The 17,457-nt window shown below is 45.6% G+C and overlaps 1 protein-coding gene across 1 annotated transcript in view; it reads right to left on the reverse strand.

The window, feature by feature from the left end:
* Nucleotides 1-11,217: 11,217 nt before the first annotated feature.
* Flt4 (fms related receptor tyrosine kinase 4) overlaps nucleotides 11,218-17,457 on the reverse strand; it is a 43,523-nt gene continuing 37,283 nt past the window's right edge. Inside the window, exons 29-30 of the mRNA XM_045152741.1 lie at nucleotides 16,218-16,303; nucleotides 11,218-13,036 (exon numbers count right to left, since the gene is read on the reverse strand). Coding sequence (XP_045008676.1) covers nucleotides 12,838-13,036; nucleotides 16,218-16,303 — 285 coding nt within the window. The 3' untranslated portion in view covers nucleotides 11,218-12,837. The remainder of the gene's footprint in view (nucleotides 13,037-16,217; nucleotides 16,304-17,457) is intronic.

A 17,457-nucleotide genomic window follows, 5' to 3' on the forward strand; every position in this document is an offset into this window, starting at 1 on the left:
AGATGTCTGGGTTCAAATGAGAGACACTACTTCAGCAACATAAACACACACACACACACACACGCACACACACATTCATGCATACCTACACATGTGTTTGCCCACACCCATACATATACATAGACCATGCACAAATGCACATGTTTTTAAAAAACAAGGTTACATGGGATCGCATTTAGGAATGACTTGGCTAATCAAGGAGAATATCTTTGCTTCAAAATAATTAACTCTGAGGGCTGGAGAGATGGCTTAGCGGTTCAGCGCTTGCCTGTGAAGCCTAAGGACCCCTGGTTTGAGGCTGGATTCCCCAGGACCCACGTTAGCCAGATGCACAAGGGGTACACGCGTCTGGAGTTCGTTTGCAGTGGCTGGAGGCCCTGGTGCACCCATTTCTTTCTCTCTCTCTTTCTCTCTCTCTCTCTCTTTGCATCTTTCTCTCTGTGTCTGTTGCTCTCAAATAAATAAATAAATAAATAAATAAAAATAAATTTAAAAAAATTAACTCTGGAGCTGGAGAGATGGCTTAGTGGTTAAGCGCTTGCCTGTGAAGCCTAAGGACCCCGGTTCGAGGCTCGGTTCCCCAGGTCCCACGTTAGCCAGATGCACAAGGGGGCGCACGCGTCTGGAGTTCGTTTGCAGAGGCTGGAAGCCCTGGCGCACCCATTCTCTCTCTCTCCCTCTATCTGTCTTTCTCTCTGTGTCTGTCACTCTCAAATAAATAAATAAATTATAAAAATAAATTAATTAATTAATTAATTAAAAAAAATTACTCTGAGCTGGGCGTGGTGGCGCATGCCTTTAATCCTAGCACTTGGGAGGCAGAGGTAGGAGGATCATCATGAGTTCAAGCCACGCTGAGACTACATAGTGACTTCCAGATCAGTCTGAGCTTGAATGAGACCTACCTCTAACCCCCCGCCAAAAAAAATAATTAACTCTCATGCTGCTAACACTCTTTCTGTATAAAGTTGCATTTGAAGGATTCAGCCATTAGTTTTTCTGGTGTACTCCACCCTTCAATTTTTGCATTGCCTCCTCATGAGCCAGTTGAGTTTCTCCAGTGGGCATTAAAGCTCACTTGGCATGGGAAGAGGGATCTGAGGATGGACAGAGGTGGTCAGCACTTTGCCTGAGCCTTCCCCACCTGGCTCTTGTAAGTCTGCCTCCTCCTGGCGCTAGCAGCGACACAGGAAATGCCCAGTACCTTCTGTGATGACACGGTCAGCTTGTCCCAGCAATGTTTGCAGAATATCCTATGGGCCAAAACAAATATCCACACCCCACCTTGTCCTCTGGTAATGCAGGAAGTAATGGGAGCAAACAGTGTCTTTTGCTGCTCTGGGTATGGGCCAAGTAACAACTTTGGGAAGGATGGTGAGGATCTCAAAGAATGGTGCTCAGCCAGTGGGATGTCCCTCTGACTGGGCCTCTATCATTGCTTTTAGCCTCAAGAAGCATGGAGGCAAGCTGCCCAGGCATAGTGCTCAGTATTATGCCTTAGAAGCATGGCAAGTAGCTCTCAGCCAATGGTGGACTGTTGGCTCTGTCATGATCCACCAACAAACCTCCTGTTTGCAAAAGCCCTCCAAGGCTGGCCATGTTCCCCATGCTCAGATTCCTGTCCCAGGGTCCAGCTCCCTGCCTGGGTTCTGGGCTAGTTTGGCTTACCCTCAGCTCCACTGCAACCATGTGTGGCCACCATGGGCCCAAAACATGGCTGCCATAGGAATATGGAAATTGAGGAAACTAGAACTACCCATATAGCAGCCCCCTGGCCCCTTGGGATTCCCTTGAAGTCCCAGGAGTTCCCCTTATTTTATCCCTTCCTTTTTGTCATTCAGCACCTTTGTTTCTAAGACTTGGGCACCCTGAAGCCCTCTCTGATACTCAGGCTTAGTAAATTATTAAGCAGACTGGATCCCTGTTCCATCTCAGTGAGAGATGTGGCCCCCCACTGAGTAGGTCAGCCAGCTTCCTAGCCCTTCTTATCGGATACCTTGGTTATTGCTTTCTATGGGAGTTGTCTGAGCTGGGAGTTTGAGGGGTGGTCTTCCATATTCACCTTTTCATGACTCACTGTCAGGTGGTCTTACTGTAGTTACTCTAGTTTGGGGACTAGTAGAGGTTACACATTCTGCAGGCAATAAATGTTTTCTTTTGCTGTAGAATGTGCCTTATATTAAATGCTCCATTTCTGTCTGAAGCCCATCTATACCTAAGCCTACAAACAGGTCCTGTCAGGAACTTCCTCACTCCTGAGTCCTTTTCCCATGAGAAGGTGGCAGTGGATGAACAGCCTCTGAGGTCAGCCACCATTCTGCTCTCTTCTAAGAACCCCTCTTCAGTAGTCTCATGGAAGATTCTAGTCTCAGACTCCCTCCCACCAGCATAGCCACCCTGTCTCTTCCTAAGACACCTTCCTGGATCATGACAACTGCATTTCCGTGAGACTGATCCCTCTGCATGCCTCTCTCCTGTCTCAGTAGTTATCACAGGGCAGGTGGGCATATCCAGGCTCTGCTGGGATCCAGGATGAGGCCATTGCAACGGGGATCCTGGACTTTATCTAGCACCAGGCAGAGGTGGCTTGAAAAGCAGGCCAAGGTCATAGGCAGGGACAGAGTGGGGAGGGCTGCTGTGCTGTCCCTGAATCTCTGGCTCACCCACCACACACACAAATGTACTGTGTCCCCAGAGGTCACCATGAGTCCTTGCCAGCATGCCCTCTCACAGCCTCTTCCTTCATGGCTTATTCACCTGTGCCCAGGGGCCCTAAGCAATGTTCCCATTTCTGTGGGCACTTTAACCTTGGTCAATATTGATCTGGCTCTCTCAAGCATTTCCTTTTCCTTCTACCTTTTCCAGGGCCTGTCTTCCTGCAGGGCCTCTAGTGGAGAGGACAGAAAGATACTAGCATGCTTCTTGGTTACTTTGAGGGCTCAAAGCATTGGTGAAAGTGACAGAAGAGCTGGCTTAAGCATTGAAATTCCTAGGAAAGTTCTGTCTGCAGGCAAAATTTGATTCAAATTCAGATGATGTCAGCAGGACTTTGCATTTCTTAGCTACATCTTTGTTCTTATTTTCAGAGCTCTCCTCTCTGGTGTGACAAAGCAGATAAAATTAGGTACTTATTCAAGCTTAGGGAAGCAAGCCTGCTTCTTGCTCCAGGGGTACTTGCATGAGACTCTGATGGGATCTCTGTTCTAAGAGGACCATGGCAGCAGTGGACATCGTGCTTAATTTAGTCCAGTTAGCCTATCTCTGCCTGTGTTGGGATGAATCCTACCAAATTCATGGACTGAAGGTAGATCCCACAGGGGCACCTTAAAAAAAAAATGGTATTGAGGGTAAGGGAACAGTGGTTGTGGTATGTTGCAAATGACATATCTGAGGTCTTCTGAATAGGTTCTAAACAAGTGCCTAGCTTGTCCCACGCCCAGTAACCTCATGGGATTGAAAGGTTCTCTGTTGACCGCCACCTCCACACACCAGAACTGGGAGCAGCCACTTTCCAGGTAAGCTGTGTGTTTTTCAGTCAGATCCCTGGGTAGATCCCAGCCCAGCTGAGTCCTATCCATATCAAACAAGGATTCACTCTTATCTCCAAGTAAGGCCCATTTGAAGTTGATGGCAAAGTCTTAACAAGCAAGTGTTTAGTAGTGCTTCACTTACTCTCATAAGTGGAACGGGTGGAACATGTGACCTTCAGCCTCTGGAAGCTTCCACCTTCCTCCTTCTGGGGACAGACCATGTTTAGCTCCCCCACTGTACACAAACTGGCTCTCAGGAGGCTTCAGGGATTGTTTCAGAGCAATCAGAGCCCCAGAGCCACACCCCTAATAAAGAAAGGAGTGGCAAAGCAAGGATATTCCCAGATATGTTCCAAATCCATTAATTCTGTCCCATCTCCCATTCCTCTGAGTTCTTTTTAAAGAATTTTTTATTCCTGTGCATGTGTGCATGTACGTGTGCATGTGTGCACATGCCTGCACACACTAGGGTCTCTTAGTAGTGCAACTGAATGCCAATTTTGTGTGGGTGGCTGAGGAATTAAACCTGGGCAATAGGTTTTGTAAGTTAGCACCTTTAAGCACTGAGCCATCTCTCTACTTCCTCCAAGTTCTTTACTGAGTCCCAAATTAGTTCCCCACTTTTTATATCCTCCCCTAATCCCTGTGTGGTTTATGGCAAATATTTCTACCTCTGGCTCTAACAGGAAAATGGAATGGTCTATGTCCTACACCAGTGCCTCTGAAAGGAAAGTAGTATAGACCACTTGGTTCAAAATGGGTAAGGAGTCACTCTCCCTGTAATAAATTACTCCTAAGTTTCTCTCTTCAGAACCACTAAGCAGCTTACTGCCTTTAGGTGCTTCTTGATTTGGTGTTATAAGGAGGAATGCAGGTCCCTTATCCTTCTAAAAGCAGTTTTCCATAGTTTTCTGTCAAGGTCCCTTGTTGTACTCAATGGCTGCAGCCTCCAAAGATCTCTATGATTGTATGTTGTTACAGGTTGGTAAAGAACTCCCTTTATTTTGCCACAGATGGATGGACAGGAGGATGGTGGCTCAGCTGTATTTGCTATAACAAACAACCACAGGCTTGGCTTGCACATTACACACATTTATTGCTTATACTTTTTGGAGGCTGAGATGTTCAGAATCAACAATAAGCAGGTTAAATATCTGGTGAAGGCTCATTTTCCGGTTTGCATATAGCTGGCCTCTCCTTGTATCCAAATATGGTAGGAAGGAGATGAGGAATTCTGTCCAATTTTTAGAGTTTTGGGTCTGATATTAACATCTTTAGGTCCATTTTAAGTTGATTCTTGTGCATGGAGTTAAGAATTTAGTTTCATTCTCCAACATAGATTCCAGTTTGCCCAGCATCATTGTAAAAGAGGCTATTTTTTCTCCAGTAAGCATTTTTTTTTTTTTTGTCAAAAATCTGAAAGCTGTAGATGGTTGGGTTTATATTTGGATCTTCTGTTCTTCTCCATTGATCTACATGTCTGTGGGTCCCTGGATCCTCAGGGCCTCGGTTCCCCAGAGGCATCAGGCAACTGTGGAGAGCAGGCTCTTGAGCGGCTGTTCAGGCAAAGGGAAGTACACCTGAGAGACGATCTCAGAGAGTATTTCCATTTATTCAATAGGGAAATGGGTTTATAAGCAGTTGAGAGTGGGAAGAGGGACCTAAGGGGTTTGGTGCATTCAAAGGTTGCTAGCCAATGCCTAGGGACATTCATTCCAGCACATAGGGTGATCTACATAATGGCAGGAAGAGGGTCGCAGGGGGATGGGCTATGTGAAGGCTGCTGGCTCATAAGTAGTTTCCTAGGCAACTGGCCAAAGGTCACAGGGCTATGGGCAATGCCTAAGTTCAGGTGTGCCAGGCTTGGACAGGGAGTGCCTCCTATAGCCCCAGGGTCCTTAGCTGTCAGGCCCATCTCCTGAGGGCTCCAGCCTGTGCCTATAAGTGCCTGACACATGTCTGTTTTTGTGCCAAGCCCATGCTGTTCTTATTTTTACTATGGCCCTATAATATACCTTGAAATCAGATATGGTGATACCTCCAGACTTGTGGAGATCAAGCTAATTGGCAAAAGGTTAATCTTTGCCCAGGCTAAGTCTGGATACAGAGAAGACTATGCACCTTGGGTGGAGCTTCTTAAAGACAAAAAACTCACAGCTTCTCCAAAGATTTCCTGATAAACATGAACAATTCATGATCTAATCTAATGCAAACTCGTGATCTGTCTTATGCTCAGACTCCCCATAGCTTTGACTGCTTGAAACTGAATAAAAGCTGCGAGTACAGTCAATTCGGAGAGCACTGGCATGCACCCCATGACCCTCCACTAAGCCATATTTTGGGTGTTGCATGTGCATTTTGCATTCATCTAAACACCACTGGAAGGTGTGTACAAGTGGCTTCCAAGACAGGGACACTGTAGCCACAGGAGGTATAAAAAGCTGAGGAAATCAAGGAAAAAGAAAAGGGGAGCTCCACAGCGGAACTGTAAGTAACAGGGAATTTCTGCCCATCCTCTGGAATGATTCAGTCAAGGTAACAGGGAGGAATAATTTTCCACAGAGCAGAAAGAATATAGGTTCTTCAACATTTTTTAAAATCCTGGGCCTCAAGTCTAGGAAGAACAACATTTGAAGCTGTTGCAGACAGTAGTTGATCCTAATCTGTGGCTTCCTGACAGTGGCCCAGTGGGTCTGGCATTGTGGGCTCTGGTGGGTGTAGACTATGAGATGGGCTCATGAGAAGGGAGACCTCCAGTGCCATCCCTACCTGTCAATTCCACTCTCAGACCCAGGTCCTCCTCCTAGGGGGACAACCTTCTCTTCTTCCCATTAAACAGTTACTATTAGCAAGGACCATATGCCTTTCCTGGGCTTAAGGTGACCAAGCCCTCTTTCATTGTGCCACAGAAAATAGTAATCTCTCTCTTTTTCTTTGAAACATATGTTGGATAATTTTGCATACTTTCTACAGTGCATGGCTTTTCTGGTGGGATTTCATATACAGGCTGATTCCCCAAACATTCTAACCACTCTCCTACCCTCAGGAGAGCAACTGGAAACACTGTGGGAGAGCTGCTCTTAAAATAGTACATTCTGAGGCTGGAGAAACAGCTTAGTGGTTAAGGCGCTTGCCTGCAAAGCCAAAGGACTCAAGCTCAATTCTCTAGGACCCAAATAAGCCAGATACATATGGTAGCACATGCATCTGGAGTTTGTTTACAGTCACTGGAGGCCCTGACACACCCATTCTCTATTTGCGTCTTTTTTTTCTCTCTCTCAAATAATAAATAAATATTAAAAAATAGTACAAATGGAATTTCAAAGGGGAAAGTTGGGGGGGGGTGGGGAGGGAATTACCATGGGATTTTTTTATAATCATGGAAAATGCTAATAAAAATTTTTAAAAAGTACAATCTGGATTCAAAATATAAAAAATTATCTTTTTTCTAACCTTTCTCTGCTTGTTATGAGCCTAATAAGTCTTTAAATCTGGATTCTCACTAGGTATTTTAAAGAGTTTCCCTAGCTTTCAAGGGCAAAATATAAAAACAGAATAAAAGAATATAAAGCTTTGACCTAAAATGTTTAAAAGATATTTCCGTATGTAAGGACGTCTCCCTATCTGCTGTTTTGCTCTCAAAAACAAATGGAAAATCATCTGCTATAGATCTACATAAACAACTTCACTTTATTGAGTCTTACATTTCAAAAGATACAAAGTTTCGGGCTGGAGAGATGGCTTAGTGGTTAAGCACTCGCCTGTGAAGCCTAAGGACCCCGGTTCGAGGCTCGGTTCCCCAGGTCCCATGTTAGCCAGATGCACAAGGGGGCGCACGCGTCTGGAGTTCGTTTGCAGAGGCTGGAAGCCCTGGCGCGCCCATTCTCTCTCTCTCTCTCCCTCTTATCTGTCTCTCTGTCTCTGTCGCTCTCAAATAAATAAATAAAATATTGAAAAAAAAAAAGATACAAAGTTTCAACTCAGTTTTCTTAGAGTGCACTTAGGATTGATGCATTTATTTCATGTGTATCCATGATGCTTTCATATTTATTTTTGTATGCTGTTGGGTCATAAAAAAATTGAGAATAAAAAAATAGAGAATAACAAAGTAAAATTCAAGATATATAAGCTTATGGCCACTTCAATTTTCTGTTATTCTTAATTTTGCTTTTAATATATTTTTGTTATAACAATTTAAAGTGTGAATGTGAATGTTTTGGTGATATATTAAAAGACCTTATAAGTACTTATTCAAAAGCATGAGTAATCTTAACTTCTTAAAACCTATAAAAATGTTATTTTTGAATTTACTAAATGTTTTCTGAAGCCATAAATGCTACTTGTTTGGGTGATGTGATATTGGAATCATAAGACAAAAGTTTAATTAGGCTATAGAGGTTAACATTGAATGCATAAATTTATTGATAATGATTTGTTTTTCCAAAACAGGTTTTACAATAATTCTATTCTTTTTCAATGATTATAGCTAACAAAAGTAAAACATCAAAATTTCACTAAATATATACTAAAGATCCTTTAATTAGATTGATCACAATGGATTTTTCTTTTTTTTTCCTTCAAGGTAGGGTCTCACTCTATCTAGCTCAAGCTGACCTAGAATTCACTATATAGTCTCAGGGTAGCTTTGAACTCATGGCGATCTTCCTACCTGTGCCTCCCAAGTGCTGGGATTAGAGGTGTGTGACACCAAATTCATCTTGTGCCTTCTTATGCATCTGGATTACATGGGTACTGGGGAATTGAATCTGGGTCCTTAGGCTTCACAGGCAAGTGCCTTAACCCCTAAGCTATCTCTCCTGCCCCATTGGGGATTTTTAAAAGATTTTTTTGTTGTTTGTTTGAGAATGACAGATTGAGAGAGAAAGAGGCAGATAGAGTGAGAGATATAATGGGCACGCCAGGGCCTCTAGCCACTGCAAATGAGCTCCAGACACGTGCGCCCCCTTGTGCATCTGGCTAAAATGGGGAATCCAGCTTTGAACCAGGGCCCTTAGGCTTCACAGGCAAGCGCTTAACCACTAAGCTATCTCTCCAGCCCCATTGGGGATTTTTTTATGTTATTCCTTTTTCCAGTGGAGACTACAGAAGCTACGACATTCGAAATCCGGGTTGACCTACTGATATGTGAAAAAGATGACTTTTTTGTTAAGTCTTTAACTAATGACTTCTATGTTTTGGATCAACTTTAACTTACAGTGTAACATTAAGCTGTTAAAAATTAAGCCGGGTGTGGTGGCCCACACCTTTAATACCAGCACTCAGGAGACAGAAGTAGGTGGATCACCATGAGTTCAAGGCCACCCTGAGACTACATAGTTAATTCCAGGTCAGCCTGAACCACAGTGAGAGCCTGCCTCAAAACAAACAAACAAAAAGATATAAAAATTATTTCCTGTTTATCTGTGCTCTCCTCTTTTAAAGTGGTTTTAAGGTCTAAACTTTCTGTTTTATTTCTATTAAGTCATATCTTTTTAGGACATAGATTTAAGATTAGAAATCAAATACTAGCCAGACTTACAGGTGTGGTAGCACAAGGTTTTAATCCTCACATTTAAGAGACAAAATAAAAACAATTTTTTCCTATGCATTTGAGGCAGGCAGAAATGAATTCCAGGTGGAAGAGTTAGATCCTACTTCAAGTTTCAATGTTTGTAGATGGGGACTGGAAAAAGACAAAAAAAAAAATACATTTAATCTATATATTTTTTGCTAAGCCAACTTGAGTTATTTTACTACTAGAGACATTAGGAATTAACTATACAAAAGAACCAAATTAAAAAAAAAAAAACATTTTGTGGGCGTGGTGGTACATGCCTTTGATCCCAGCACTCAGGAGGCAGAGGTAGGGGGATCACTGTGTTCAAGGCCAGCGATACTCTACCTTTGAAAAACAAAACAAAACTCCTAATTTTGTACTCCCTGGTCCCTATAGACCTTTCTGTTTTGTTCCTTTCTTCCTGATGGTCTCTAGATCTTTGTCACTAATCTTCCTGCTTTTCCTGCACTCAGCCTATTCTGTCCAGCAGAGGCTCAATCTTGTGAGCTGTGTTCCAGGGCCTAGGGTGACATGTGGTTCAGAGCAGACACTGGGAAACTGCCTTCTGGCTGACCCCAGCCTAATCCATGCTACATGCTGAGACATCAGTGGCATCAGCATGGAGCCAGTGGCACACTTAAATGTCCTCTAGGTTCTACACCTCTTCAAGAGGAGGTGACTTGGGACTGGCAAAAATGAATAGGAGAGTGGGGCTGAAGAGGAGTGTGAAAAAGGGATAAGAGGAAGTGGTTGGCACTGGTGAAGTGTTGGAGCCCAAGAGGAAATGAGAAGGTTCTCTGGGGACAGAAGGAACCAAGGGATCCTTAAGGTGGGAGGACACTGTTGCCTGGTATGACCCCCTTCCATAGCGCTTGGCTGGCTAAGTTCTCATTTGAGGAGTCTGGAGTCCATGGTGAGACCAGCGTGTACAGCTCAATTAGGACCAGAGAAGTCCAGAAGTGTATGAATAGCCCTGCCTAGGAGCCTGCCAGACAGGTGACTACCTCCTACCACCAGGAGGGGTACTTTGGGCTAGGAGACTAGAACATGACTGGGTATGTAGGAACATCCTGTTAGCTGGCATATATCCACAATCAGTGGTGAAATGCAATCATTTATAATCCAAACCGACATAAATGTTCAGGGTAGGAGATCCCCCCCCCTTATTCACATTTAGATTTATGACAGAAGCAAACGCAAAGGACACACCTCACTACTAACATCGTGGGAGAAGGGGCTGTTGCAACCAGAATGTTGAAGACAGGCTAGGGACAATTGGAGTCACTGCTGCGGGCACTGAGTAAGCCCCAAGGGGCTTGGACAGGCCCAGGAAGTACAGCCAGCACACAGGAAGTGTCCTTGGCTGGGCTCATTTCTGTTCTCTTTGGCAAGGGGTCTCATCTGACAGTGCAGTGTGTGTGGACTGACCCTTCCTTGAGTGCTTAGGTTGAGCTTCAGCTACGTCCAGCAGTCCACTGGTCATGCATTCCCTTTCTGGTCCCTGGAATAGCTGTGGGAACCAGCCCTTCTTAGAAAGATCACTAAGGCCAACTCCAGTCATGTTCCAAACTGCTGCCCCAGCTATGACAGCCACCCACTGGTGACAGAAAGCCCCACACATTGCAGGCAGACCCTGAAGTTCAAGAACTGAAGCCTGTGGGCTGGAGCTCATGGACCTGAGTGAATGCTGAGGCTAGGTTCCTAGTTCAGACTTTCCCAACCCGAGTTCAAGCAAGAATCAAACCATGAAGGTGGCTTCAGGTGTGTACCACACGCTCCTGATTCTGTATGTGCGGGGCAGCCAGCCCAGGAGACAGCCAACCGCTCCTCAGGCCTACCATTGGTGGTGCTCAGGGGGGCAGCTTTGGTAGGCGGTAATGAAATATTGCTTTGTTTTATAAAATAGGTATTAGAACATATTTGTAGCAAGCTGGAGGAAGTTTGAGTGGGAATGGAGCTGGTAATCTGCTCTCTCCCAGGCATCCTCTAGGAATGGGGAGTTAGGATGGAATTCAGATCAAGTTTGCACAGCACTGTCAGGGAAAATCAGGCCTCTTTAAGCTAGAACAAAGGTTAAGATCTTTTTGTTTTGTTTTGTTTTTTGACAAATGGAACTGTCCTTAGAATATATTCATTGCAAAAAACTGGCATCAAATTTATTATATTCTTTCGTTAAATATAGGGCATAGTAGGTTTTCTTCCCAAATGCATTTGTGTGTGTGTGTGTGTGTGTGTGTGTGTGTGTAGTTACATGTCAAGAGAGGTGACACAAACAGGTGGTACAGATGTGAGGGAAGGTTGGGAGGGGATCTGCACCTACATTGCAAACTTTGGTCCTCTAAAGAGGCTTGTGAACGTCCACTAGATGTGCCTGGGACCCAAGTCTTGCAGGGTCAGATGCAGAGGAAGTAGGGAGGAGGTGGGAAGGAGGGGAGACAACGAGGACTATGATCATTCATGTACCCCACCTACCAGAAAAGTCATACACTTGGTGGGGAGGGTCTGCCGAGCAAGCCCCTGCTTGTTGTAGTCACCTGTCCAGCAAGTGTTCTTGTTGGGATCGGGCTAGAGGTTGAGAGGGATTCATCTCCACGGTACTAAGCCAAGATGAGGGGCTTTATTCTGATGGGAGTGGCTGGGCAGTGTGAGCTGGGGTGGGATAGGGTTCTGGGCAGAAGTGCTTCAGCCTCCACGGGGAGTTCCTCAGGGCAAAGGCAAAGGCTTGGCTTGTCCAGATGTCAGCATCTGGCACAGGCAAAGGGAAGGTAAAAGACGGGGTCCTCTGAGGGCTCCAGAATGTGCTTCGATGGTTCATTAGCACTGGGCAATGTGAGTCTCTGTGCCAGTCTCCAAGCCTTGGTTGGTAGGCACTTTGGTGCTTGTCCTTGCTTATCTCAGGAGGACATGCAGATCCTGAGAAGAACCAAACAGGCCATTTCTAGAACATCAGCTGTTTTCTCAGATTCTGGGCCAGGCAGGTGGGAATTCAGAGCCTTCTCATTCAGTCAGGTTGCCTATGGGATTCCTTCTCACTGAAGTTTGAGAGAGTAAATTCTTTACATCAGTCTCTGAAGTTCTAATACAAAACGTATTTGTTAGGCAGTTCTGCTCAACGTGTGTTCTGCTTCTTTTTTTGTAGTTGGCTGTCATGTCCAAACAGCTGCCCATGAGCTAGTTAGATGTTTAGCTGGGCTCAGGAGAGGACCCACCCCCAGTCCCTCATTTGTTGTTTTAACATGGGCACCTGGAATTCTTTAGCCTTGGAGAGTCAGGCAAAGCAAGCCCTGGCCCACAGGTAAGGAAGCTGAATGTGGCCAGGATCATGTTTGGGGTCGGAACTGGGACACAGTGGCTCAGATGTAGTTCTACCTTGATCGCTGTATGACTCAAGACATAACCATTCTGTTATCAGAAAATGAGGAACATGTCACCCACCCACTGTAATACAAGGAGGTACCTGAAAGCCATTCTCTGTGGGAGTGCTCAGCCCTTTGGTGGTTGCTGAGCTACAACAATTGAAATGTGAGGGGTAAGAGGGACAATGAGTATCTGAAAGTGGCCTGTGACAGGGACGGTGCAGTGCACAGTTCAGGGGAGCCCTTGTGCCTGGAGCTAGGGAGGCTGGAGAGAGAACAGGAAGCACCTCCAGGATGGAGCTAAAGGGGATGAGTTCCCAGCCTGGGCCTCAGGTCCCTGCTCACTCTGCCAGGGAAGGCTCTCCACCCCAGTTGTCTGAGCCCAGGGTCAGCCTTAGTCGTCGTCTTCTGTGAAGAAGGGTGAACCGGGAGACGGGGAGCAGTCGCTGTCCTTGCACGGCTGTGAAAGCTCGCCATACTCGCTGTTGTAGAACACTTGGTCTCCCTGCGCTCCCTGGTGGGGCCGTCGCCTCCTCCCCTGGGAGTCAGGGTGTCCTGGGCTTACATCCATGTCCTGGCGAGGTCCCTTACAGCTGCCAAGACAGGGAGGACGCCGTTAGTGAGAAAGACCATGGGAGGACTCAGGTCAGGGGTCGGACACAAGCACATGAAATACAGTAAGATGTGGCATTCACTGGAACTTTCTTTGCTTCAAGCCCAGACACAGGACCATGAAGATGTCAAACATCCCCTTACCCTGCTTATCTGAGCCAAGTGGATGCACTTGCGCAGGTCTGTCTTCTTCTCCTTACCATGATCGCACCATGATGTGAACAACAGCACCTTCTGTTGCCACTAACTGGAAACTACAGAGTCCTTAACGAAAAGCCCTGTGTCTTGTTTTGAATTGTTGACACTCTTGGGCCTCCTTAGGATCTTATTTTCTGGAACTTTCTTTTTCCTTTGCAACTAAACAGCTGAGATGCAGTACAGCCTTCCCCCTCATTGCCTTTTAAAAAATATTTTATTTTTATCTATTTATTTGAGAGAGAGGAAAAGAGGCACAGGGAAAAAGGGTGGGGGAGGGAGAGCATTGGCCTGCCAGGGCTGCCAGTCACTGCAAGCAAGCTCCAGACACATGTGCTACTTTGTGCATCTGGCTTACCTGAGTCCTGGGGAATCAAACCTGGGTCATTTGGCTTTGCAGGCAATTACCTTAAGTACTAATCCATCTCTCCAGCCCATAACTGTCCTTTCTGAAGCAAGACCTCCCAAGATAGTGTGTGGCTCTGTCTTGCCCAAGGACATTGATATTCACTCAGTCACTTAAGCCAAACACATGACTGTAGTTCTTCCTGTCTTTAGCCCTTAGACCCAATCCATATTGAAGTCCCGTCCATTCTGAATGCAGCATGCATCTACCACCACACCCTGTCATAGTGAGTTGCCATCATTACAGATACAGAGATATTCTCATGGTGGCTTGCGCTCTCACTCTCGCTTTCCCTCTCTCTCTTTCTCTTTCTCGCTGTCTCTCTCTCTCTCTCTCATTCTGGTGTATAGCCTCAGTCTTCTGAGACACCCTTTAGGTTAGGCATGACATCACACTTTCCTTCTGACCAATAGCATCCTATCCCTCTTAAGATTAAATCCTGGTTTTTCACTGTGGCCCTGGACCACCTCTGCTCATCCTGGTATATGTTCATCTTCAGCTTTGATTTCTTTGAGGTGTTTTTAAAATCCTGATTTATTTTATATTACTTTAATTTATTTGAGTGTGTGTGTAAGAGAGAGAGAAAAATGCATGGGCCTTATGTAGGTACAGAGGAATTGAACTCTGGTCATCAGGCTTTGCAAGCAAGTGCTTTGAACCACTGAGCCATCTCCCTAGCCCTAAATTTAGTCATTTTATATCTTCACATTGCCCATTTCTATTCTGAATCTTTAACCTCTGGCTCTTGGTACAGTGCTTGCTTCTTTAGTTCTTGTTGGCCTTCATCTTTTAATGCTCTACTACAGTCTTCATTCTAATTTCGTTTTGGTTGTATAACATTTTGTATTGTCAGTGCTTATTTTTTCTGCTCATGATTATCCACATTTGAATTTCCTGTGTCAGAAATAGCAAGTTGAACCAGTGCAAAGGGCTGTATATTTAAATACTATCATAGTTTGAACATGTCCTCCAAAGATCATGTGCTGGAAACATCCCTAATGCAACAGGGTGGGAGGTGGGATGTCCAGTAGGTGCTTAGTTCACCTGATGGACTGATGATGTTATCCTAGAGGAAGGACTGTCATGAAAGCAGTGGCGCCCTCTCTCGCCCTTGCTTTTACTTTCACAGGGGATGATGCCAGAAGAACCTGGCCAGGTTCCAGCACCACACTCTTCCACCTCTCACCCTTGAGAACCATGAGTCACATACATTGTTGCTCACTATACACTACCCAGATTCAAGTTTTCTGTTATGGCAACCCAAGGACTAAGACAGTGGCTTCTTAGGTTCCTTCACTCCAAAATGCCATTTCAGACCTGAGCTTCTGGTGTCACCTCAATTCCCTTGATGCATTCTTCTCTCCAAAGGTTCTGTTCTTATTGCACACCACACAACTACTAAGGGCTAACCAGTCATTACCATGGGAGTATTGGGCCCTTTCCTTGGCTGCCACCATGTAGCCATGCTGATCAACCATAAACTAGATTTTCTAGGTCACCTTTTACCTACAGACTTGGATGAAATGCTCTTCGGTAGTGAGGGGTTTATAGCTTGAATGGTCACTGAAAAACTGATGCAGTTGGAAGTGAGGAAGAGCTCGTGTTCTGCAGGAGCAGTGTGACCACAGGCTAACCAGACAGGAAGAACTGGACCAGTAAACTCCTCCTTCCAAGGCATATTCAAGCCTTGCAACTGTTTTAGAGAACAATCTATGTGAATGCACCTTTCCCTGGCTCACCATGACACATTTCCAAGGAAACTGCATACTAGTGCCCTCTGCTGCTGGCATGGTGAAGTACAGTTTCTGGAATGAACAAGATTATGTGTGTGTGTACATGTACTTGTGTTATTTTAAATTATGGCTACTAACTGTTTCTGTGGGACCTTTATCTTCTAAGACTTTCTTCTTTTTATCACCAGAAAGTAGCATCCCCCTAGGACAGCTGCCCCATGGGGTCTCAGACTTGTGCCAGATCTTTGCTGTCCTCTCCTAGGTCTCAGCCTCCTCCATTATTTTCCATTTGTGTGACATGCGGCCTTCAGGGGACAATCCTCATTGGACTCCTTTTCTGCTGTGGATGAGTTTTGGCTTTGCTGGTTCTAATGTGCTGAGTTTCTCCCTCCCCCCTCCCTCCCTCCCCCTTCCCTCTGGACACAGGATGGACATGAGCTGAGTGGCTTCATTTGAGCTCCTTGGGGAGCTGATTGGGTTTTTAATGGAAGATGTGTAAATATTTCAGTTAAGTTGATATCATCCTCTGGCTTAACCTTCTTCATCTGTGGAAGGGACATTTTGAAAGCAGCACCCAGGTGCTACTGCATTAGGGTGAAGATAGGAGGTGGGGTCTCTTTGGAAATGGGGGAGGGAAGTGGACAGCCCAACGTTTTGGGTCTCAGAACTCACTGAGTGCATGAAAATGCAATAGGGAGCCATGAAAGGTTCAGATATGAGTACTAGGGCATACCCAGGGCCCAGCTTGCTATAATGTTCCCCTGCCCAAGACCCTTCCAAGGAGGCAATGCCAATTCCTGTAGTGTGAGAGAGGCCGGAAGCCCTTACCAGAAGCCACCTTCTTGTCTATGCCTGCTCTCAATCTCTTCAAACTCCTCTGATGCCAGCACCATCCCGCTGTCTGTCTGGCTGTCCTGCGGAGAGAAGCAGACAGGCTTGTGGGCTGAAGGGAAGTCCTCTGGTAGGGCATGTCCAGATACTGTGCCTTGCTGACTTTACACCTGTCCCTGTGGAAACTGATTTGGGTCCAGCATTTCTACTCCATCACCAAAGCATGCAAAAGAGGGCCATACCCCTGCCATGAAGGGAGAACCTGGCCTGTGGACAGCCATGCCTGGTCTGTGGGACACTCCTGGATGGTGGACTACAAGGAAACCAAGCATGTGTTCATGGTGTACGTAAGGTGGCAGGACTTTTCATTTAGGTCTCGATGGTGTGGTCCCTGATGACCTCACCACCCACCCTTCTGGAGCCAGCATTCCCTGGCAGCATTCAGGACACATGGTTCATCTGACTGGAGCTGGCACTGGAAGTTCTGACATGACTCCTGACAATGTGCCACCAGAGCTCAAGCCTGGGGTGCTCGGTCTCCTCTTTTACAAAGGGATGCCTTTCAAACCTACAGAGCTATTGGAACTTGTCTGAGGATAAGGAGTGATAGCTGAGTGGACATCTGCAAGTTTTTCCGTCCTGATCACCTACACCTTCTCTATTGACACTTCTACCCCTGACTTTCGGGTGATAACCACCATTCAAGGGGGCAACTGTGACTCAGGCTAATGGGGAGAAGGAGGGTTGGAGTAGGGAGGCCAAGTGTGAGTGACAAGCAGCTGAGAGAAGGCAGCTTTGTGTGGCTGCCCACACACCAAAGTGCCCCAAATACTCCCTAGACTTAACGTTTTCAAGGAACTTGGCTGAAGAGATACCTGTATGCCTAAGCATTGTAGCACTATTTACAAGCTAGGTGTCAGCCTAGGTGTCCTCAGTAGATAACAGACAAGTAAAATAAAGAAATAAAATGTGCTATATATACCAAATGGAGTTTTAAAGGGTGAAATATTGTTTGAAGGACAGAATTGGAGGATGTCATAGTAAGTAAAATAAACCAGACACAGAGCATTAAGTACTTGTTCTCTCATGTGGATGCTAACAAAAAGTTGACTTGAACCAGGCGTGGTAACTCACACCTTTAATCCCAGAACGTGGGAGGCCGAGTAAGAGGATTGCTGTGTGTTTGAGGCCAGCACAGGCTACAGAGTAAATTCCAGGTCAGCCTGGGATAGGATGA

The sequence above is a fragment of the Jaculus jaculus genome, chromosome 6 (assembly GCF_020740685.1).
Source record: "Jaculus jaculus isolate mJacJac1 chromosome 6, mJacJac1.mat.Y.cur, whole genome shotgun sequence".
NCBI classification, from domain to species: Eukaryota; Metazoa; Chordata; class Mammalia; order Rodentia; family Dipodidae; genus Jaculus; species Jaculus jaculus.